Genomic DNA, 25,122 nt, shown 5'->3' with positions numbered 1-25,122 from the left:
GAACTCCAAACCTTTCCAGATATTCTAAAAAAAGCGAGAGTAACGCCTGTCCACAAATGTGGTGATCTCACAGATGTTAACAACTACAGACCTATATCAATCCTGCCAAACTTGTCAAAAAATTTTGAAAAACTAATCTATAAGCAGCTTTACTCATATCTAGCCAAACTCAATATACTTAGCCCTTGCCAATATGGCTTCAGGCCCAAAAAAAAAGCACTAACGATGTACTTATTAGTATGCTTAACTCGATTCATACAGCTCTTGATAAAAATGAGTTCCCTGTTGGGTTATTTGTGGACCTGCGTAAAGCTTTCGATACTGTCAACCACCAAAACCTTCTTCTTAAATTACATAATTATGGTGTCAGAGGACACTCCCTACAATACCTCAAATCCTACCTTACTGACAGGCTCCAATGTGTTTCTGTGAATAACACAATTTCTCCCACCCTACCCATCAACATTGGTGTTCCCCAGGGCAGCATACTTGGCCCTCTCCTCTTTCTCATCTACATTAATGACCTTCCAAATGCCTCCCAACACCTCAAACCAATTCTATTTGCTGACGACACAACCTTCATTTACTCCAGTCCTGATCCCCTTGCTCTAAATGCCACAGTAAATACTGAGCTAAATAAAGTCCATCTGTGGCTAACTGCCAACAAACTCACCCTTAACATTGACAAAACTTTCTATATTCTGTTTGGCAATAAATCCTCTAATCAAATAAATCTCAAAATAAACAATACCCAAATTTGTAACAAATTAGATGGCAAATTCCTTGGCATTCTCATTGACCACAAGCTGGGAAGGCTATGTAACACTAAGGACAAGAAGCCGGTGGCTTGTCAAAGGTCCCCTTGGATAATGTAGGGGATATGAGGTTGAATGCCCCACACCGAGGTTACTACAATCCTGTTTCCAACAAGTTTCTTGACTGAGTATTTTTTATTACAATTTGTTGTTAAAATAAGGCTTTACTGTACTACATTATGTATTATGCTGCAATGTGACTCGTTAATAACTTAAATGCAAGATATAGTAAATGAAGTGCTTTTACATTTAACTAGAAAATGCACTAGAATTTGAGGACGTGGTCCAAAATCAGAATCATTAAACAAATCCTCTTCATTCACAGATGCATAACAACAATTCTGAGTGCAACTTACTTTTGAAGCAGCTCTCTCATCTGAGTTCCCTGACCCTCCGAATCAATCACCTGCTGAGGTTGTGGGTATTGGTGATTGTGTCTATTATGTTGAAGGTGGGCTGATGTCTGAACTGGACTACTGCTCGGGTTACCAGAATGGTGAAGAGCATGGGAATCGTGGGGTAGGGCAGATGTAACAATCTCAGAAGAGGCTTTAGGGCCACCAGAACGAACCTGTATGTGCTCATCAGCAGCAACCAACTTATGATGCATTTCCTCCATGGCAGTGCGAAGTGCAAGGATTTCTTGCTCATACTGGAATAATATAATTATTTTTACAGAATACAGTGTACAGCAATGACTAAAATACTGTACCACTAAAATGAACTCTAAACATTATATTGAACTTTTGTCATTTTATATGCAATTTGATATGCATTTTATATAAAATTTTATATGTACAGTAATACTAACCTCATCAAGAGTTTTGGTCTCAGATACCCTATGGTTTGTGCGAGTGGGACGAACTCGAGCAGGTGGGGGTGGTTGTTCATCACTGGACGAGTCACTGTCATACTGATACCGTTGTCGCCTCCCACTGCCAACGATTCACTTTTGATCTTCGACATTGTGCCCCTCCTAGCAGATCTGATGTAGAATGGTGGTGATCAGGAGCTACACTAGGTACCACAGTCGGCTGACCCCATCCATCGAGGGTTGGTTCGAGGAGCACCCGATTTGAATGCCCTGTGCTCTAACGGTGGTGTGCATGCCAGTGATGTGCTATCTTCACTCGATGATGAATGGGTACGCTGGGGAGCACGTGCCGAGGACAAACTAGGAGCCATCATTGGGGCAGACTGCAAATCCTCAACACTGTGTAGAACTGAGAGAAGAGCTCACTGGGCTTTGCTGCTGCTGTGCACTTTGGTGTAAATGATGGTGGTGATGGTGAGACAGACGAACTCCGCGATGTGGGACAGGTCGTGGAGAGCTAGTCGCAGCATTGAGGTGATACATAGGGTTGTTAAAAGCCAAAGGAGCTGTCAACTGTGGAGTCATATGAGGTGATACGTGCATTCCACCACTGTTGTTACTACTAGTACTACTACTGTTCCCTGCTACATTAGTATTATTATTATTTGCAGCATCATGGTGAGTTATTGATGGATCCACTGGGCTAGAGGACTGACTATATGCAAAACTTTGGTATCCTGAGGATGCTACATTAGACAGCTGAGAAATTGAGGTTTGTGAACCCTTCATATTTGTTTCAGTTTCACAAGTAGAATTTCTATCATTTTCTTCACGGCTGATGTCTAATGGCTCTTCAGGATTTCCATTTGACACCATGTGACCATTTTGATGAACTTGTCCATGGCCATTCATTTGTGGGTGGCCACTGAACATTTGTCTGTTGTTGGTGAACCATGCAGCATGATTGTGGAAGTGGTGATGATGTAAATGACTGTGGTTATGAACTGGAGATGTATTCTGAGCTGGGCCAGGGGCAAGATGACTGTAACTGTAACTGTGACCTATAGCACTGGGTTCTCTGTGCTTTCTGTCAGGTTCTAAGGCAGAAAACAAAACATAGTCATCTGCTGTATTTAGGTCAACGGCTGGCTTGCGAGCCGAGCCCATCAGATATGTGTTTCTTGGCAGAGTGGAGGGGCGTGGAGTGGATGGAGTGTCTGGAGGAAGCTGGAGATGATTTACGGGTGGTGGAGCTACAGACCTATATTCTTCACTGACAGTAGGGTCATTGTATCTGAAAATATTTCTCTGGAGAGACTGGTAGCCAAGTCTATCTTCCATTCTTCCATTCTCAAGAGATGTTGGGTCTGAAATTGGAATTTCAGGTGGATTATGAGAAGAGAGTTGTTGCACAATATTAATATTTGGTTGAGTTTGAGCAACACTAATCTCATCAAGGATTTGACGTAACTTGTCTAGGAAACGCTGCTGAGACACACTGATATTGGTTTTGGAGGTAGATGATGATAACTTTCTCAAGGCTTCGGTAAGGAAAGTATGTAACAAGGACATCTCTCTCCCAACGTCAATGTCTTTGTCATATTCCAGTGCTCTGTGGTCGTGATTTGCTGGACTCGAGATCTGCTTCAAAAATGATTTCATCTGAGATTGTTCTAGTTCAATAAATTCATTCATAAACTCCATGAAGTTTTCTTTGCCTTGAAATTTTGTAAAGTTAGCAAGTGTCTGAAGAGTTTTGGCGATTAGAGCGAGATTTCTGGAGGTCCTTTCATCTGGGTATTCTTGTGTTATATTAAATAATGAAGGAGACAGGATAGCAGGACACAGAAATCTTAGGAAAATAGATGCCGAGATCAGCTTAGATTTTGCTTTCCAATGGTGGCTAAACGTTCTCGATACATACAGAAACATTCCCTAAACTCCAAGGAAAAATATGGATGGGAATTAAGGATTCGGGACCATGTCATGCGTACAATAGACAAGAGATTTTCTTGTTGCTTCTGTAATGATATCTGTGGCACCTTCATGGGATCAACCTGCAAAGATACAAGTGAAGTACATCAGCTGCAGCCATAAACATTCCTTATATATTTATGTTAGTTTTCTGGTTAGAGTTCAAGTGAAAATGAAGAGCTAAATGATTAAGTTGGGAAGTGAACTTTCACTTGTTTCCCAAAAGCTGGAGAATGTGTTCCCTAAAATTGACCTGACCCAATTGACCCAAAATGGAACCATTTATACAACACATGATCAAGGAAAATACTGCAAAGTCACTCATGATTTGTGAAAGAACATGTATACCGTATAAATAAAAATTCAAGATACAATGGGTCATGTTATCAAAGATTTTGATGATTAAGTAATGCCTATATTCAACCTGCACAGTTGAAAATACAGTAATGTAAATTTACAGTTACGAGAGTAATTACTTTTAAGTGTTGAAATGTAGAGGGTAAAGGCTTATACTACGCATGTCGCACGGGATCTTAGATTAGTCATGCTAGCTGTCTAGCGGCCACTGCTAGTACACATGGTTAGAAAGAATTCACGAGGGCTGTCTATAAATACTTTTAAAGATTACCGCCTTTGCATCATGGAACCAACCAAATGTCATAACACTAATGATTTGAAAAGTACCAAAACAAGGAAAATTGAGGTAATCTTAATGCTGCAAATAAAACTTGAAATATTACAGAAACAGAAGAATGGTGAGTTTGCTCCAGGATACCACCACCATGTCAAAATTTCAAATCAGTCACAGATTTTTGTTTACAGTTTGCTTAATTTTTCAATTGCCCTAACTACTACTGAGTGGTATTCTGGTCTGCTCAGGTAATTTTTTAACTAGATTGAACCTGCATTTATACCTGTATGGGGTTCCGAGAGTTCTTCTACTCCCCAAGTGTAACAAACTAGGCTGGTTGTAAGAATTATCCAGAATGGTTTATCGACAAAAGAGAATGGGAAGCTGGACCCGCGTGGTGACCCGGGACCTGACCCCAGGGAATTCGCGGTGAAAATAATGGCGGACATCTTTGTTCATAGTTTTGTATAATGAACCATTCTATAGTATTCACTTATTTAGAGAAATTAGCCGTTATTCATTTTGTTTTAAAATGGTATTGTATAATAATACTGGGTACAATATCAAGAGTATTCTAATTATTGAGTTAAGTCACCATCAGTGACGTCACGAACCAGATCTAAGTTGTAAGGTGGAGTGACCTGGCGGTCGTAGGTCATCAGAGTTGACATGTCCACTAGTTATTTCTCAAAGTTCAAATAACCATTTTGGGGATCGGGAACAGCTCTGCCGTTAGATGCTTGTGTAATTTAACTTCAGTAAAATAATTCAACCAGTCTGGATCAATTAAGTACAACAGAGGTTAATTGTTATAACTTAAACCTTGCTAAGTAACTTGGTAAGCGATACGGAACAATACTCTGCTCTGGGCTCCTGGAGCATCAGAGAGAGGACAGATTAGTGTGGATTGAGAAACAACTCGGGCAGGTGGCCTATACCATCTTCGGCCCCCGACAGCACGAACATCTAGCTGATCGCCCAAGGTAGAGTTGCTTTATGAGTTCTTATAGGGATAGTCAATTCATTGCCGTTCAGGTCAATTAGGGAGTGTTCAAGTAGGGAGTGATAACCATTTAGATTTTGTTTTAGTTTTTCTTTTAATAAATTAATAGCTAGTAAATCTGCATTTTCATTATTTCCATGTGTATGTTATATGTATGTGAATTTGTCCTGGTCACGTGGTCTACACGAGGCAGAGTTGAATTGGGCACCGATTCTAACATCGAATCGGAATTCATCATTCCCGTTTAACTAATTCCACACTTCAGATCTTAAAGGGTATCGGTTATAGTGGGGATCAAGCCCCAAGATTGATTAATTAGCATGATCGATCCAGACCTCGATCATTGCTCAGTGTTACTGGTCTGGTGGTGGCCGCGGAGGCGACTCTAGGGTTTTGCTCAAAGCCTAGGTCACGTCATACGGGTTGTAGAATCCTAAGTCGGTCAATCGTCTTAGGACCACGTGGCGTGGAGTCGGCTTTAGTAAAAGTTTTGGGGTCCCTTAGTATAGAGGACAAAGTAAGAATACAGGTAGAGGCGGAAAAGAGGAGGAAAGGATAATTCGAGAACACCCTCCTCGTGTTACACAAGCACGACCCGGGGCCACGCTTGACTTTTAAGAGCTTGGCCCAACAGGCTGTTGCTTGGAGCAGCCAGCTCCAAGCAGCTCGGTCCGGCATGTCTTTAAGAAAACTGTCCATTTTCTTTTAAAGACGTCCACATTTGTTCCCGTAATATTTCTTATGCTCGCTGGGAGGATGTTGAACAACCATGGACCTCAGATGTTTATACAGTATTTTATAACATGACATTTATATACATTAAATTCCATTTGCTAAGTGGTGCTCCATATACTTATTTTGTCCAGAACTTCTTGAAGTACATGACAATCATCTAAGTTACTTATCTTCCCCATTATTTTAGCATCATCAGCAAACATCTTCACATAATTCTGTATTCCATCTGGTAGATCATTTATGTAGACAATGAACATTACCGGAGCAAGAACTGAACCCTGTGGTACTCCACTTGACATTTCTCCAGTCCAGTACATTGCCTCTGATTATACTGCCCTCATTTTTCTATCAGAAAATTTGTCATCGATGTTAAAAGTTTACCCATCACCCTTCCAATACTATGTTCCAGTTTCCAGAACAAATTCTTATGTTGAACTCTGTTGAAAGTCCTTTTTTTAGGTCCAGATAGATGCATTCAACCCAACAATTTCTTTCCTATAAAATCTCTGCGGCTCGATCATAGAAAATAAGTAAATTTGTTACACAAGATCTTTCAGATTGAAAACCATACTGTGTACAGTACTGTATATGGATAGCTGTGCCTCTCAAAAGTACAAGTGGAAGTACAGATCTAAACCAATGGCCCAGAGTGCAAACTTTTAAATAGTCACTGTCTTGGACTAAATGCCAGCTACAAAATTTGAACACTGAAATAGGGACATACACCATGGAAGATGGGAATGGAAGAACTGCTCAAGCAATATATTGGGCAGCTTTACTTTTACTTACAATGACCTTATTCTTGGCCTGATTGCTACTATCTACTGTCTTTGAAAGAATAATTCATAGATAATATGTTCTCTTTCAGAAGCAAAGGATATAATAAATAAGTTAGGACCATTCAGTTTTTATATCAATCAACAAAGTGTAGTGTAGTGAATCAATGAATGTAAGTCAAACTTTCTGAACAAATATCATCATTCTTTAGTATGGTTTAGTTTTAGCAACCCTTAAATTAAATAAATGGTGCTAAATAAACAGATACAAATCTCTTTTTGTGATGCAAAGAATGAGACAGCAGGTTGATATCAGAGTTGATAATTGTTAGGGCTGGTCACCTCCTGTCTAACTTTATTACAGTACTGATAAGATTACTGTGACTGTGTGACAGTCACAGTGCCACAATGTGACTATCACATTAAAACTAAGTGTAACTTGTTGTGCTGATGTCCTTATGTGTGTGTGTGTCCTGCTTCATTATGTTATTAAACAATATTTGATATATTTGCAGTGCACCTATATATAATATCAAGAAGGTGCTCTGCACAGTAGAGTGGTTAAACAACCAAACTTAATTATTTTAAGTTATGTCCGAAATGCTTTGTGTATTACTGTCGTGGTCTTATTAAATATATATATACATTGTAACAGATGTTAAATGAATGTACAGGTATATTATTCTTTTGAATATTTTTTTATATACAAATTATTACAGTATTCACTGTGGAAGATACTGCAAGAGAAAAGTGTCACTGAATATTTAGAGACCTTTTCCCTGCAATATTTCTCCATCATTTTCTTCTTGAAGGTGCCTTCACAAGGTGCCTTTTCATCCCTCATGAAAGTGGAAAAGGGTATGGCTGATGATAAATGTAAATAAAAAGACTTACCTATTCTGTCAATCTCCATCATGACAAGGTCTGCCAAGAAGTTTCTTGCTATTCCTTCTCTCTGCATAATATGGATCATTGCTGTTGCAATATCCTCTTTGGCTTTTACACTAATGACTGGTTCCAGTAGCTCACAAACCATACTGTAGTTTGCCTTTACGTACTGCAAATAGAAAGTTGGTATTAAAAATAAAAAACTGACCAAGACAGTCTCAAGCATCTGCATTTTAAATTAACATCTCAGTATAGTATATAATTCATTTTCTTGGAAGGTATTCCCACATGTCTTTTAGAAATGACATCAACTATCTTAGAAATCTTGCTGTCATTACAATAATATAACTGATTGATATACGAGCATTAGAAATAATATACTTTTCTATTACAAAATTAATCCCCACTAATTTAAAATTATATTTTTATCACACAGTGATTATGTAGATCATGCATTTCAACAATTCAAATATTAACTAACCTGGAAGAAATCTGAATAAAGTTCAATTGGAAGAATATCAATTGACTGAAATTTGCACTTGATTCGGAGAGCTGCATTGTCTTTACTTGGCGCCCTGTTGTCGTGTTGTACTTGGTACCACTTCTCAATGTGACAACGACTGGTGACATTGGCTACTGGTATATTTACTGTCCCGACCAAGACATGCTTCTCCTAATAAAGAAAATAAATAACCAAATCAATAGTGTTATTGCAAAGAATGGAAGCAGCAGCAATGGCCACCAATGGGGGAAAGGGGGTTCACATGGCTCATATGAAAAAATCTTTTTACCACCCATACACAAGCATCATAAGCCTTGAGACAACACAGTGCTTCAAGATAGCATAAAAAAGGTCATGTGACAATAGTAAGGTTTTGTATCTATAATGAATACCTAATAATGAGGAAATGTATTATTATAAGGGATATCTACTGTAGTATTGTGATAAATTTGAAAACAGCACAAGTATTTAGGTTCTAATTCTTTACACAAGCTAAAAAGATTTGAGACACGATAAAGTAAAACAAGTTGAACGGCAACCAGTTCAAGATGGATAAGCCACATTATCAAAGAATACGAGTTGCTGGAAGGAACGTGGCATCAAAGATATAGTGAAATTTTGTTCCCAGCTAAATGTGAAAACAAAAGTTTTATCACTTTAAAACAAGTGATAAAACCAAAAACTTGCTTTGATATACTATTATTTTAATGCACTCAATTGTTTCTTACCTTCTTTCTCTTCTTTTCTCCTTCTCTATAAAGAGCAACACTAATATTCTCAACAGAAGGTAGATTGCTAAACTTAAACTGCTCTCCCCAGAAGCACATCTCCACCTTTTGCTTGCTGGATGTCCGTGCATAGAGGGAGGTGTCAAGAAGCAGTTCACAAAAGTACCTGAAAAAACAAATGAGTGACATGACCATAAGTACATAAACTATAATTTAAGAAAAGGAAGAGAATAGTCACCATTGACAGGTGGCAGTACACACACAGTACAGTACTGAATATTTCTTTGTATTAGGCCTTAATAAATGAATAAATTTGCAGTAATACAGTATGAAAGGTATGAAAGTAGTGTGAAAGGTTCTTGTTATCCAACCTGTCATTTTTCTTGTAGATGTGACGACTACTTTAGAAAAGGTTTCAGGTGGCAGAAATTGTGACATTTCTTTTTTTCCGATTTATTTACAGATTTCAAACTCTATTATCTTTGCTTATTTAGGTTGTATTGATGAATGAGGACCAGATGAGGGCCTTATCACTTACATATTGGCAACAAAGTTATTGCAATATATGTTTCGTTATAAGAACATAAGAACAAAGGTAACTGCAGAAGGCCTATTGGCCCATGCGAGGCAGCTCCTATTTATATCCACCCAATTTCATTCATATATATGTCAACCTACTGTTAGAAAGTTAAGGGGCCCATTGTCTGTTTTACAGTTATCCCTTTATTTAGTTTTTTGGGGGGTTATTTTTTCTTGACTTCATTTCAACATATATTGACCTACAACTTTCACATATTTGAATATGAATGCCAAGCAATGTTTATTAAAATTTACAAGAAAATTCTTTAATTAGAACTACCCATATTCATTGTCAATAACTTAAATTGTCTCTAAAACAAGAATTTCAACTTGGAGACTTAACTAAAACTTGCAGTTTCTGACCAATTCTCACCATTTTTACATATGTGCAAAGTTCTTAGTTGTAATGTGTTCTTACAATCGTTTAATCATAAAGCCATAATGTTTGAAGTTATAAATATTTTGCGTATAAATTTGGCACATATTTGGATGGCCACATTCAAAATTTGTATGATGTATGATATTTGTATGATGTATGATATTTGTATGATGTTTAACAGTAAACTATACTCTTAAACAATAATTTTCCACAAGGAACATGAACGTTATATGCCATTCTGAGACCATATGAATAATATAATTTGTGACAATATATTCGTTACTAATTTGAAGTTGATTTTTAATTTCTCATCAATTATTTTCCAATGCGTCACATCACCTCTAATTCTTCTCCTTTCCAGAGACTCTACTTTAGACTTTAGGCACTTATCATGAAGATTATGCACAAAAAAAATTGAGTTTGTTTGAAGAATGTATTCAAATGTTGTGATGTTCAAATACAAATGAATGTATTCATTCATTTGGTCGCCGTACTATAGAATGAATTTAGATATAAATTCACTAGAAAGCGTCCAGCATAGGATGACGAAGTTAATCCTACAAATTAGAAACCTGTATTAGAAATATAAAAAAAACCTAGTGTGTGTGTGTGGAAAATAATTGACTCCTTCACCCGCGGATAAAGGCATAAAGACCACAGACCACAGATAAAGGCATAAAGATAAAGATCATCAGACGACCTCTCATGCACCTAGCACTGCCGGGTGGGTAAAAACTGAGCGAAGACTAGCTTCATTCTAGATTGTCACATCCCACTCCCATTTTGGTACTATATACCGAGAAGAGACGGTAGGCAAACACAGTTCACCCAGTGAGCCAACTCCACGCTGCCTTTGTCTCCAGTAGCACAGAGCATCACCTTCACTCACCAGACCACTCCACAAGTGATCATTTGAATTTCATCATGGAATTCCAATTGAATTATAATCGATCCAGCAATGCTGCTCAGTGTATGAAAAGACCATCGATACTGGATACAAGTTCTGAAAGTGACGGCGAGTGGCATCACGTGAATAAGGCAAACAGGACAAGCCACTCCATGACGACCCATCGCCCATTAATCTCTCCAGCTTCTCCAGCTCTCCCAGCTCTTCAGACTAGATCTACACTTCCAATCTTCAAGGTGCAGCACACCGAAGGTAAGTCTTCCTACGCTACTGTAGTGAACCTGGAAAAAGAGTACCCCCAGCTCCAGATCAGAGCAAAACCTAATCTCAGAGGAGAATACATTCTGAGGCCTAAAGACGAGTCGGCTGCCACGATTCTAAAAAATTACGCAAAATGTGAGGAACTGAAACCAGAGGATAAAATAAGTAAAATCATTGTCCTCCACTATCCCTTGCATATGGCCCTCGGCCATCTCGAAAAGCTGAACTATGTGGTGTCAGCAGAGATGCCAAGTACGAACCACGAAACAGGAAACTCGACTAGTCCTTCTCACAGTAAGAGGACGGATCCCGGAGAAACTTTACCTTGGAATCTGGGGCGTGTTCCAACACAGGCCTTACACCCCAGAACCCCTAAGATGCTTCAGATGTCAGAGATTTGGGCATCACAAAGATGGCTGCCAACGCCCAGTGAGGTGCGGAGTCTGCAGCCAGCCCCATGACACAAAAACATGTATTGATAAACACAAGGCAAACCACCCTGTTCAGGCAAAATGCCCAAATTGTTCCAAGGCACATCATGCCTGGAACTTGAAATGCCCTGAAAGGCTCAAAAGGCTTCAAACGAACCCCACCACGCCTACAGCGGAGCCAAAACCTCCACCAAAACGAATACCAGCTCCCATGCCCACTAAAACTGCGTGGGGTCTACCCACTCAGGAAGAGGGGGCACACGGCCCTTCACCATCGGCCATGGTGAAGGGTGAGAAGACCTCTGTACAGGACAAAAAGAAAGATGGAGGACACAAGAATCATGTTCAAAGCAGTCGGCCTCCCATTTCATCCAGCAAGCACACTGGGGCTAATAGGAGTAGCAATTCTAGTGTCAAAGTTACCACCGAGAAGGGTCTAAAAGCTACTAGGCCCCAAACCTGCACAGCATTAAATGGTGCTCCCACTGAACTGGACGCTCTCTGGCCAATGCTCAAAACTTTGGTCACTGAGTTGATCGAAAGTCTGCTGTCATCACATGGAATCAAGCAAACCACAGAGACTCGGAAGACAATTGAGCACAAGCTCAAGAAATTCGAAGATGTAATATCCTCACCGTCAAGACAGCAGGGCAGGAGACACCCCCATAAAAAACAGATAAGAGTCCAGCTCGTCGGAAAGCGACATTGATGAGTCAATTTCAGGTCCACTAAGAACCTATACACCAATTGCAACTTCCATGGCGTGTTCATCAGACTCCATGGATACCACGGAATTATCAGCAAATTCCAAGAACCTAGAGGTCTAAAGATCCTGCAATGGATTGCGCTAGGACTGCACACTAAATTGCAACACTTGCAATGCATAGCAGCAACCAAGGGCATAGACATCCTGATACTACAGGAGAGCTTGCTTCGAGCTGGATTAGAATCTAAAATCTCAGGCTATCGAGGCTTCTGCCTTCCATGGATCAATGGGCAATCCAGGGGATGTGCAATCTATGTAAAATGTGACCTGATCTCCAAGTCCATAACCAGCCCACCCAATTGTGGAGCAGGGACAGAGGTAATGGGAGTTACCATTGAGCTAAGACACGACAAACTTGAAGTGTTCAATGTGTACAGGTCTCCACATGCCGAAATGGATCTCTGTGTTATTTGGACACGCGACAACAACAAACACAGTCATTTATGGAGATTTTAATGCCCATCATCGATTGGCACTGGGCTCGAACAGAACAAATGAAGCCGGCATTCACATTACACATCTACTGGACCAGCTTCCAGAAGTACAAATCCTAAACAAGAATGAACCTACCCACATCCAAGGAGGCAGATTAGACCTAACCTTCGTTTCAGCCTCCCTAAGAGATGCAGCAACATGGTCAGTTGAGCCCACACTCACAAGCGACCACTATGGGGTCCAAATTGATCTTCAGTTAGACCTACCCACCCCACCTCCGCCTCCATCTGAAGCCTGGAACTTTGCTTTAGCAAACTGGGACCGATTTCAAAACCTCATTTCAGAGTGGCAAAGAAACTATGATCTTCCCGAAGACATTAATCAGGCAGAACAAGAATTTGTCAAAGCGATTCAAAGTGCAGCCAACCACTCAATCCCACTGAAAAAAACAGTCCACCGGACACCATAAAGATCATTGGTACTATTGCGAACGTGTCAAAGAACTCAACCATAGACTCAACACAACAAGAAAGCTATACAAAAAGCATCCAAGTGATCGCAACAGGATCTTACTTTGTGAGGTCAAGGAACATGTGCATCGAGAGACCAGACAAATAAAAGAACAAAAGTGGCTGGAATGGTGTTCACACCTGAATGAACACACCTCTCTCGGAGAGTTGTGGCAACAAATTCACCGAGCCAAAGGGAATAAAACACCTAAAGCTCCACACCCCAAGGATCCTCAACAGGAAGCCGAAGTACTGGCAACCAGGTTTGCAGAGAGAGCAGCCAGCAATCAACTTCCACCAGATGTATTAGCAGTACAGACCGGACTAGAGGAAGAAAGGTGGCACAGAATCCTTACAGCATGTGAAGAAGTCTCTGACACTAATGCCCCCTTCACACTGGATGAGCTCAATCGGGCTAAGAAAAACTCCAAGGATACATCCCCTGGAGCCGACAAAATAACCTATAAAATTATTAGGAACCTCGGCCCAGAGGGAGACGCTGCATACCTAAGGTTAATTAATTTAGCCTGGACTTCTCAAACTAGACCTTCTGCTTGGAATAGAGCAGACATAGTGCCGATCCCAAAACCCAAAGACCCAGCTAATCCCAGGCCCATCTCTCTCCAAAGCTGTGCAGCCAAGACGGCTGACAGAATGGCACTCAACAGACTGGAGTGGAAAATGCCTAAACTGCACCATGATATGTATGCCTATAGAAGAGGGGTTGGCACAGTGGAATGTATTACAACTCTGTTAGCCCACTTGAATGAGACCAGGAATGCTGATATTCCTGGACCTCGAAAAAGCCTCTGAACTGGCTAGCGCCCCAGCTATTCTCTGCTGCCTCATTGACAAAGAGGTCAGAGGCAACCTGCTCTCCTGGACCAAAAACTGTCTCATAAACAGAGAAGCAAGAGTAAAACTTCATGGCACAGTCTCTGAGTACAAAAGACATGAAAATGGTACACCGCAAGGAGGTATTCTCAGCCCTCTTCTCTTCAACTGTTTAATGGAAAGAATGATGAGGTTGAAACTTCCACATCACTGCAGGCTGCTAAACTACACGGACGACTTTGTCATCATCATAAAAGGAAGGGATGCGGCGCGCCTTGCACCCAAATGCTTAGACTGCATCAGTAAAGAGGCAAAACAGATTGGGATCAAACTCAACCCCTCAAAGTCAAAGGCCATGCCCATAAAAATAGCGAAGCCCAACATCCAACTCTCAGTACAGGGTCAACCAATTGAATGGGTCGACACCTATCAGTATCTAGGAATCATCCTGGACACACACATGAATTTTAATGCTGAGGTCACTTACTTGAGAGAGCGAACTGCGGCCCGGACGGCAATTCTCAGGTCGCTAACCTCCCTTTCTGGAGGAGCCAATCTGCAAGTCCTTCGCACATACTATGTACAGGCAGTCAGATCAGTGATTGATTATGCCGCACCTGCACTCACAAATCTATCACACCAACAGTGGAAAAAGCTTGAAGTTGCCCAAAACAATGCTATGAGAGCCGCACTGGGAGCCCCCATGTGGACCAGGCTTGAAACTCTTAGACTGGAGACGGGTTTGCCCTCTCTACAAGAAAGAATATCACAAAGGACAGCTACAATTGTCAGTAAGATAATTATTTCTTCTGATCCAATCCCAGTATGGCAGGCCTTGGTGGTTGGACTAGGCCAAAACAATGGAAACTCTTGGGTTGCAAGAGCAGGAAAAGTCCTAAACAGACTACATTTAAAAAACATGATTCTTGATAGAGAGGGTGATCATCCACACCCAAATTACACTCCTTCCGCGCCGTAGGAAGAGCCTACTTTCAAAATAGAAATAGAAAGTCTCCCAATGAAAAAGGCTGCCTATGATCCGACAATCTTAAGGCGCATAATAGAAGAGCAAATGTATAGCATAGCAGTAGCAGGAGCCACCCACATCTTCACAGACGGATCGGTGGACACAGAATATGAGAGTGCTGGCGCTGCTCTTTGCACTGCCAGCGTACAGGCATATTGGAGACTGGGAGGACTAGTATCATCAACCCAAACTGAGCTGTCTGCCATACAACAGGCATTCGCATATGTGATTGCACAAAACACTCAAAATGCAATCATACACACAGACTCAAAAGCTACACTTCAAATACTAGGACAAAAACAGTGGAAAGATAATGTGGAAATAATTACTGTACCACCATTTAGTATCTTGGAGCAGTCGCTAAAGGCAAAGGACTCAACATAACTTTAAACTGGGTCCCATCCCATATTGAAATCCCATTAAATGAAAAAGCTGATGAAATTGCTAAATTGGCAACTCGTCATCCAATGATACATAAAACAATTCAACCCAGCCTAGAGAACATAAAAAACATCATCACCAAAAAACTCTCACATCTCAACAAAGCCTACCTGCACCAGAGAATAGCTGAAGGTTCGCCATCTGCAACATGGTATCTTCAGGCAACCAAATTAGAAAGGTTAAATATCCCAAAAGGAATCCACAGGGAAATAGCAGTTAGGTTATATAGACTACGTCTAGGTTACAGATGCAACTGGGAGATTGGTGAACCCCGACAGAGAGAGTGCATCTTCTGCCAAACTGTCACAGAAAAGCCATTACTGTACTTCACTATCTTCTGGAATGTGAAACAACCAATGACCTTATAAGAGCTTTAAGAGTTCCTGAATCATGCAGTGGCCACCCTGAAGCCATCAACACAGCCACTCTCCTGGTCAACAAAGGTGTTCAGCAGCTGGACACCCTCATAAAGACTGTGAAACAGTATCCTCCCCGCGATAACAGCTTGACGGTTAAATGCAAACTCAGAATACTGAGAAAAAAAAATTGTACCATTTACGGGCTATTCATGCCCGGCGTGCCACCTCTTGGGTGGCTTAATCTTCATCAATCGGTAGGCAATCTTCAATGATGCGGTAGTCATTGAGAGAACATCATCATCATGATCTACCGCATCAAGGTCCGGTTTCGTGACGAAACCACCTACACCGGGCCCCAATTACTACGGAAAATCTTTGACATCACGAATGCAGCTCCACTGGACATCCGTGACGATGCTGACGGCGCTGTACTTCTCTATTCAAGCGAGCAACCTCTGGAGCAACTGTTTGCACCAGAACACCAGGACGCCCTACGAAACTCCAACCTGATCATCACTCCTACCCAAGGCTACTTGGCCGAACGAACCATCTTCGTCAGCCAAACGAGTGTCTACATCGCCACCCAGGACCCTGTCACCATACTTGATAGTATCAACACCAGAAACCCTGTTCTGACTGCAGCTACAGTCAAGGTCATCAAGAACGACGACACCCCAAGGCCTACTCTCAAGGTCAACTTCACAACAGCTGCTGCAGCAACCCAGGCTGTGGAAAATGGATTTAGATGCATGGATATTTCCATCACACCCGACACTGTAAAGAAGGAGCGTTACTACAACATACGCCAATGCTTTAAGTGTTACAAGTACGACCATGGTACCAAGAACTGCCCACAAGCAGAGACTAAATGCAGCATTTGCACTCAGGATCATCACTTCAAAACCTGCCGGTCAACCAGCAAATTGTGCCTCAATTGTGGAGGAGCCCACACTGCCGTCTCCATGGACTGCCAAGTACGACTGGATGAAATCAAGAAAACAGTAACTGCCAACCCAACAACCAATCAGCCGGCTAGCTTCAATATCCAAGCTACGTCGTTCCCAGTGCTTCCCAACGCTTCTGCCCTCTGCTACACCAGGCCAGACCACCCCCCAATGGGAACCCAGGACACAGGCGAGTGCAGCTCAGCCAACCAACTTGACTGTCAACCAATCAGCGGCCTCGACCAACACCACTCTCATCCCATGCCTGATCAGTGTAGCTGAGAGGGAGGCAGGAACAGACAACGCCAAATACGTGAGAGTACGGAACAGGCTGCTCGCCCAGAACAACCTGCCCACAATGTCGATACCAGCGGACCTATTTCAACATCACAACGCTGCTTCAACCCAAACAGACCAGATTCCAACACCACCAGCAACTGTAGTCATACCGCTACCACCCCCACCGGCGTCGAACCCAGCACCAGTCACCCAGGCCTCAGCATCCACCCAGACAACCTCCACAGCAGACCAGTCAACCTCAACACCTGCCGCCACCGGCCGGGGGCGACAGCAGGGTTGCCAGATTGGGCTACAAGTAGCGAATTGGGCTACTTTTGAGAGCCCCACGCTCCCAAATTATTAATTTCGCTGCAAATAGTTTCTTTCTCGTATTCTAAGTAATGTTGAAACTTTAAAAAAAACCAGCGTTGAATGTAATGAAACGCCATTTTCTGGGTGAGACCCGGAGGCTCCCCGGAGCTTTACCGGCTGATATGCTAATGTCAGACTTTGGCATCAGTCATGTGTATGGAGTTCTAGGGCCTACCGGGGACCACGAGCCAGAACCTGGCCCCCTCAGAGAGGCAAGGGGAGCAATGGCCTATAGAAACCCCCGTGTGGTTGGAAGCATTCTATGTCTGCCATCGACCGGGTCAAGCATCCAGAAAGGTAAGCATTCCAAAACAAACCCCTATTCTGGTGAAAATTTCTACCTAAGCCGAACTAGTGAATAGAACTCTTCAACAGAAAACAAGGAAACTAGTATGACGTCATACGTCACCGCGCCGCTGTCTGCGCAGCTCCCCCCTCCCCGGGAGGGGGAAGGGGGAGCCCCAGACCTCCCACGCCGGCTATCCACCCATCAGTTCTGAGGCTGGATGTCAAAACACGCGAAAAACGCCGACCGGAGGGAGGGAGGGTTGCCGGGGAGCCTCCGGGTCTCACCCAGAAAATGGCGTTTCATTACATTCAACGCTGGTTTTCTGGGGGGAGCCCCGTCGGCTCCCCGGAGCTAACTACCCACAGAGGAAGGTCAAAGGGACAAAACCGGGAGGCGGACACCACGCACCCCCCAAGGAGGCGAGACAACCGGCAGCAAACGCCAACCCAAGGTGCCACAGCCCCGAAAATCCCGGGAACAACACGAGAACCACGAGCAGCAAGGCCCCTGCACGAACACCAAAAACCATGCCCGAAAGACTGCAAGGCCACGTCGCCCAGACGGCAGCGAGAGCAGCGAAGCCACGAACGCCACAGGCATGAGGGAAGAACACAGGCAGCTTACCCGCAAGAACACGGCTGACCACCCGGGACACCATCACCCGCTAACCGGGAAGAACAGAACCGGATCAACGCAAAACGCGCTCCGGACCCAAACGCCGTGGCACGCAAACAACAGCGGAGGGCCGCCACTGAACACAAAAACGACACACCCCCCGGCCCGACCAACGAAGCACCAACAAACCCTGGACCCCCCAGAATGCAGCAGCCCCACCCCGCGCCAGAAAAGATGGAGACTGCTGCCATCAAACAACCAAAACGCTAAAACCGAAGGAGCAAGAAAACTCAGCGAACCGACCCCCAGAGGCAAAGGCCCAAAGGAAAGAGCCGACGAAAAAACACACCGGAACCGAAGGGTCACTACCAACCGAGGAGAAGACAGAGCACGCTGACCAGAGACCAGGATGGTGCAAGCGGCGCACGAACAGGCCGGAGGTGAAATGACGCACAAGACAGCTGACTAACGGTGCAGAAGCAACACCAAGACCGAAAGCAAGCTGAAGCGGCTCCGCCCGCGCCGCACGAAAAGAGGCGACAGTATATGGCAAGACGACGGCCCCCAACCCCCACTAGAAAACCAAGCCGAGAGTAAACCAAGCTAACAAGAGGAACCACCTAAGAAGGGACAGGAAAAGGAAGGACCGCCAAAATACCCCATACTGCCGCCAAGAGAAGCACGCAGGTGGGACACCTACCACGAAGCCACCCGACCACCAACCGGAGGCGAGACCACGAGGCAGAACATAAGCAGCCCCGACAAGGCCCCCCCCCGAGCCCAGGAAAAAAGGCGGAGCCGCGAGAAGATCTCGGGCGCGACCACCGAAACCCAGGCGGCACAAGGAGATGGAACGTCTGCCGAACAGAAAAACTCCGAAGCATGCAAGCCCGCCAGGAGTTCAGAAACGACTGGTCCGACGCGAGACATCGCAAGAACCCCCCCAAAAAAACAAAAAAACAAAAACAACAACAACCGGCAGGGCAAGCTAGGAAAACCAAAGAAGGCGGAAGGGTCGCCGCCAGAACAGGACCCGAACCAAGGGGCACGAACAACTGCAACAGACCGAGACAAAGAAGCACATCACAGGACACAGGCTGACCAACGCCTAAGAACACACGCAGAACATCCCTGCTGCAGAGGAGGCAGGAAGAAAGAGCAGAAGCACAAAAAAAAAAAAAAAAAAAAAAAAAAAAAAAAAAAAAAAAAAAAAAAAAAAAAAAAACAGGAGAACAACCAGGGGTGGACAATCAGGCAGGGACAAAAACCCCACGCAATCCCCAGGCACAAAACGGCAGCAAAGTGCCACTCCACAACCGGACACAGGAACAAGGACACGTCACCGTGAAACACGGTACCAATGCACACGTGCAGCAGCAGCAACAGGCACCACTGCAACATGCAACATGTAAATAGCAACTCCCCTCTGCAAAGGCAGAGAACGGAGCAGGCAGACCCCAGACAGGGCCAACGGAGACACGACAAAACCCTGCAGGCCCAGAAACCTGCACCAGGCGACCGACGGCGGAGAAACCCCGCTCGATACCTGCTGGATGAGGTACTGGGAGCTCCTTTACACCTCAAGCCCGGCCCAAGGTCAGGCCAGACCGGCCAGAGGATGGCCCACCAGGCAGCTGCTAGGAGCAGTTCCCCGGCCCACATACCCCCACAACCAGGACGGGCCGAAACTGCCATACGAAAACAGGCCAGTGCGCCCTGGAAGTCCACGGACGAACCAGCAAGAAGGCTTATGCTCGCAAGTAGGTCGTGTAACAAGCACAGACCACTGATGGGAATACAGTGTTCCCCAAAAGTGCCAATAGCACCACTGCACTCCACTGGTACTATCCCGCAAGTTCTACCAGATAGGCGGGACCCAAGAGCCAGAGCTCAAATCCTGCAAGCACAGCCAGGAGCCTCACCAGGTGAGTACAGAACCAACCCAACAACCCCCACACCTCACAACATTAAAAAAGGAGGGTCCCCTGAATGACACCAGCATGGGTTGGACATGCACATGAGGGGGACAAGAAGGGTTGATAAAGGGACAGTCACTGGTGTGCGAACGGTCTCAGTCGTACAAAAATATACTTAAATAAAGACAGGTATATAAACACCGCCGCATCCAGCGCCCGGCCAAAAGACGCCAGACCGCAGAAACTCACCTGGCGAATGGTGGCTCGAACGTGACACGACTCAACCGTGCCCAGAAGAACTTGGGAGCACCGCCAGGTGAAGACGCCAGAGCTGGACCCTGCCGGACCCGCAGGAGAACAGGGAGAGGCGAAGGAGGCGGTCCACACCCATGACACAGGGAAAACCGCGGTGTCCTCCCCACAACTGGGAACCAGGACACCCCCGGCTCGAAGGGGCACATACCGCAGCCAGGGAGAAGAACGAGAGGCGAAGCACTGTAGCAAAAAGGGCGCAAAACCCCAGCACTGAAACACCGCCCAGACCAAAACAAACTCCACGGCGCATGCGCATAACACGCTGGCCGAACCGCACACCCTCCCTGCGGGAAGGCGCCAGCCAGGACTATTGCACGAGAAAAAGAGCCAAAAGAGGAAGCAGGAACAATAAAACCGGCCAAAGAAGCAAAGAGCCCCCCCCCCAAAAAAAAGGAACCCAACCGGGCGACAAGTAGCCCAACCGGGCGACAAGTAGCCCAACCGGGCGACAAGTAGCCCAACCGGGCGACAAGTAGCCCAACCGGGCGACAAGTAGCCCAACCGGGCGACAAGTAGCCCAACCGGGCGACAAGTAGCCCAACCGGGCGACAAGTAGCCCAACCGGGCGACAAGTAGCCCAACCGGGCGACAAGTAGCCCAACCGGGCGACAAGTAGCCCAACAGGGCGACAAGTAGCCCAACAGGGCGACAAGTAGCCCAACAGGGCGACCAGTACTAGGAGCCGACAGACGTTCCAATAATGCGGGAACAACAGCCGCCTAACAGCCGCCTAACCTGATCTATAGAGGGGGTTCACTACCCCACAATACCACCGTGTTGTAGGGAGAAGTGGGGATGGGATCGAAGAACTCAAATGAAGTTCACAATATCTTTTAGAGCGTGTACCTCTTTTAACCATCTAGCAAGATATGCAAGTTTATCCGCTCGGTCATGAAGGGTCAATGCAATATGGGAGGGGAACCCACCAAAATTCAATTTTCCTGTTTTTCCCTTTCAAAATATCAAAAATGTACTGACATTTTTCTTAAATTTCCGATTGTTTTTAACATTCAAGGTTTTACATGGCCTGCGTGCAGTCTGTTATAATATTTATATTTGTATTTAACAAATAACTAATTTATAGAGCATACAGATATCCGTATTGTTCTGCCATTACAGATGTGGTACCATCAGGGATCCTTATCGAAACCTCCGCGCGAAGTCCAGGCTATTCCACTAAAAGGCCACAACCGGTTTTACCGTCACCTCCCACTGACGCGTCCGTGTAGACATTTATGCCACAATTTGTATCGATACGTCTAATGATGTTGGAGTAGTAGTTTAGTAAATAATCCTGATCATAAAAAATTTTACCCCTCTGGAGTGCGTTCCAATGGAACTTAACATGCTCATTTTTCTTTTAAGTTGCAAACTTTGGAACTTACTGCAACAAGTTTGGGTCGACTATGAAGTCTGACGTCATCCAGACACTCTTCACTCTGGTGAAGCCAGAATGCTCCCTCACGCTGGTCTAGAGGCGGTCCTTCCACTGGAGGCTGGTGTCTGGGAGGAGGGAGCACTGCTGCAGCAAGCTTGGGTTCACTATGAAGTCTGACGTCATCCAGACACTATCCTTAGCTCTGGTGAAGCCAGAATGCTCCCTCACGCTGGTCTAGAGGCGGCCCTTCCACTGGAGGCTGGTGTCTGGGAGGAGGGAGCACTGCTGCAGCAAGCTTGGGTTCACTATGAAGTCTGACGTCATCCAGACATCCTTGGCTTTGGTGAAGCCAGAATGCTCCCTCACACTGGTCTAGAGGCGGCCCTTTCACTGGAGGCTGGTGTCTGGGAGGAGGGAGCACTGCTGCAACAAACTTGGGTTGACTATGAAGTCTGACGTCATCCAGACATTATCTTTGGCTCTGGTGAAGGCAGAATGCTCCCTCACACTGGTCTTGAGGCGATTCTTCCACTGGCTCGTGTGGGCTGGTGAAAACAATTGGAGTAGGCATATGTATACCCCGAAACCCAGCCCAGAACCCACACCAACACCCATCCCAATACAGAGTGCCACCTCATATGTCACTCCAACTGCCCCGACGAGTGTCATTCCCAGAGCGGCACCCATCGCTCCACCCATCGATGCACCCACTTGAACCCACCATCCTCCGGCAAACTTCCTCAAGAGCCCAAGCAACACGAATCCCACACCCCACACATAAATACTCATACAAAATCTGAAAAAATCCATTTTTAAACTTATTTTATTGTATTTTTGTATTTTAGGAAATTTTCCTTATTAAACAATTAGGGAGGAAAGGGGATGGAAAGATTATAAATCGTCAAGCCGGTGAGAAACAATGGGCAGAGTTTCTTTCACCCTATGCCCCTGTTACCTAGCAGTAAAATAGGTACCTGGGTGTTAGTCAGCTGTCACAGGCTGCTTCCTGGGGGTGGAGGCCTGGTCGAGGACCGGGCCACGGGGACAATAAAGCCCCGAAATCATCTCAAGATAGGTGATAATGATTGGGGGGGGGGGAGGTAGTTGCGATGATGATGGGGGGGTAGTTGCGATGATGAAGGGAGGGTAGTGGCGATGATGATGGGGGGGGGGGTAGTGGCAATGATGATGGGGGGGGGGTAGTGGCAATGATGATGGAGGGGGTAGTGGCGATGATGGGGGGGGGGGTAGTGGCGATGATGATGGGGTAGTGACGATGATGGGGTAGTGACGATGATGGGGTAGTGACGATGATGGGGTAGTGACGATGATGGGGTAGTGACGATGATGAGGGTAGTGACGATGATAGGGTAGTGACGATGATGATGGGGGTAGTGATGATGGGGGTAGTGATGATGATGGGGGTAGTGATGATGATGGGGGTAGTGATGATGATGGGGTAGTGATGATGATGGGGGTAGTGATGATGATGGGGGTAGTGATGATGATGGGGGTAGTGATGATGATGGTGGGGGTAGTGATGATGATGGTGGGGGTAGTGATGATGATGGGGGTAGTGATGATGATGGGGTAGTGATGATGATGGGGGTAGTGATGATGATGGGGTAGTGATGATGATGAAGGGGGTAGTGATGATGATGAAGGGGGTAGTGATGATGATGAAGGGGGTAGTGATGATGATGAAGGGGTAGTGATGATGAAGGGGGTAGTGATGATGATGAAGGGGTAGTGATGATGATGAAGGGGTAGTGATGATGATGGGGGTAGTGATGATGATGGGGGTAGTGATGATGATGGGGGTAGTGATGATGATGGGGGTAGTGATGATGATGGGGGTAGTGATGATGATGGGGTAGTGATGATGATGGGGTAGTGATGATGATGGGGTAGTGATGATGGGGGTAGTGATGATGATGATGATGGGGGTAGTGATGATGATGATGGGGGTAGTGATGATGATGATGGGGGTAGTGATGATGATGATGGGGGTAGTGATGATGATGATGGGGGTAGTGATGATGATGGGGGTAGTGATGATGATGATGGGGGTAGTGATGATGATGATGGGGGTAGTGATGGTGATGATGGGGGTAGTGATGGTGATGATGGGGGTAGTGATGGTGATGATGGGGGTAGTGATGGTGATGATGGGGGTAGTGATGGTGATGATGGGGGTAGTGATGGTGATGATGGGGGTAGTGATGGTGATGATGGGGGTAGTGATGGTGATGATGGGGGTAGTGATGATGATGGGGGTAGTGATGATGATGGGGGTAGTGATGATGATGGGGGTAGTGATGATGATGATGATGGGGGTAGTGATGATGGGGGTAGTGATGATGATGATGATGGGGGTAGTGATGATGGGGGTAGTGATGATGGGGGTAGTGATGATGGGGGTAGTGATGATGGGGGTAGTGATGATGGGGTAGTGATGATGGGGTAGTGATGATGGGGCAGTGATGATGATGGGGGTAGTGATGATGATGGGGGTAGTGATGATGATGATGGGGGTAGTGATGATGATGGGGTAGTGATGATGATGGGGTAGTGATGATGATGGGGGTAGTGATGATGATTGGGGGTAGTGATGATGATGGGGGTAGTGATGATGATGGGGTAGTGATGATGATGGGGGTAGTGATGATGTTGATGGGGGTAGTGATGATGATGATGGGGGTAGTGATGATGATGATGGGGGTAGTGATGATGATGGGGTAGTGATGATGATGGGGTAGTGATGATGATGATGGGGTAGTGATGATGATGATGGGGTAGTGATGATGATGATGGGGTAGTGATGATGATGATGGGGTAGTGATGATGATGATGGGGTAGTGATAATGATGTTGGGGTAGTGATGATGATGATGGGGTAGTGATGATGATGATGGGGTAGTGATGATGATGATGGGGTAGTGATGATGATGATGGGGTAGTGATGATGATGATGATGGGGTAGTGATGATGATGATGGGGTAGTGATGATGATGATGGGGTAGTGATGATGATGATGGGGTAGTGATGATGATGATGGGGTAGTGATGATGATGATGGGGTAGTGATGATGATGATGGGGTAATGATGATGATGGGGTAGTGATGATGATGGGGTAGTGATGATGATGATGGGGTAGTGATGATGATGGGGTAGTGATGATGATGATGGGGTAGTGATGATGATGATGGGGTAGTGATGAT

At 44.9% G+C, this 25,122-nt stretch overlaps 2 protein-coding genes across 2 annotated transcripts in view; both read right to left on the bottom strand.

Moving 5' to 3' along the window:
- Window positions 1-1,305, bottom strand: part of LOC123746140 (centrosomal protein of 76 kDa) — a 245,210-nt gene extending 243,905 nt beyond the window's left edge. The window contains exon 1 of the mRNA XM_069314067.1: window positions 1,172-1,305. The gene's annotated coding sequence lies outside the window, so the exon portion shown is untranslated. The remainder of the gene's footprint in view (window positions 1-1,171) is intronic.
- LOC123746139 (ras GTPase-activating protein raskol-like) lies at window positions 1,168-9,070 on the bottom strand. The gene is given in 10 exon segments (XM_069314337.1): window positions 1,168-1,467; window positions 1,627-1,756; window positions 1,758-1,862; window positions 1,864-2,034; window positions 2,036-3,509; window positions 3,512-3,686; window positions 7,466-7,485; window positions 7,643-7,805; window positions 8,118-8,309; window positions 8,867-9,070. Coding segments are annotated over 10 exon segments (2,925 nt in total). The 5' UTR covers window positions 9,062-9,070.
- Between the last annotated feature and the right edge of the window lie 16,052 nt (window positions 9,071-25,122).

This window comes from Procambarus clarkii, chromosome 78 (assembly GCF_040958095.1).
Source record: "Procambarus clarkii isolate CNS0578487 chromosome 78, FALCON_Pclarkii_2.0, whole genome shotgun sequence".
Classification (NCBI taxonomy): domain Eukaryota; kingdom Metazoa; phylum Arthropoda; class Malacostraca; order Decapoda; family Cambaridae; genus Procambarus; species Procambarus clarkii.
This window is presented reverse-complemented; position numbering and strand designations above follow the sequence as displayed.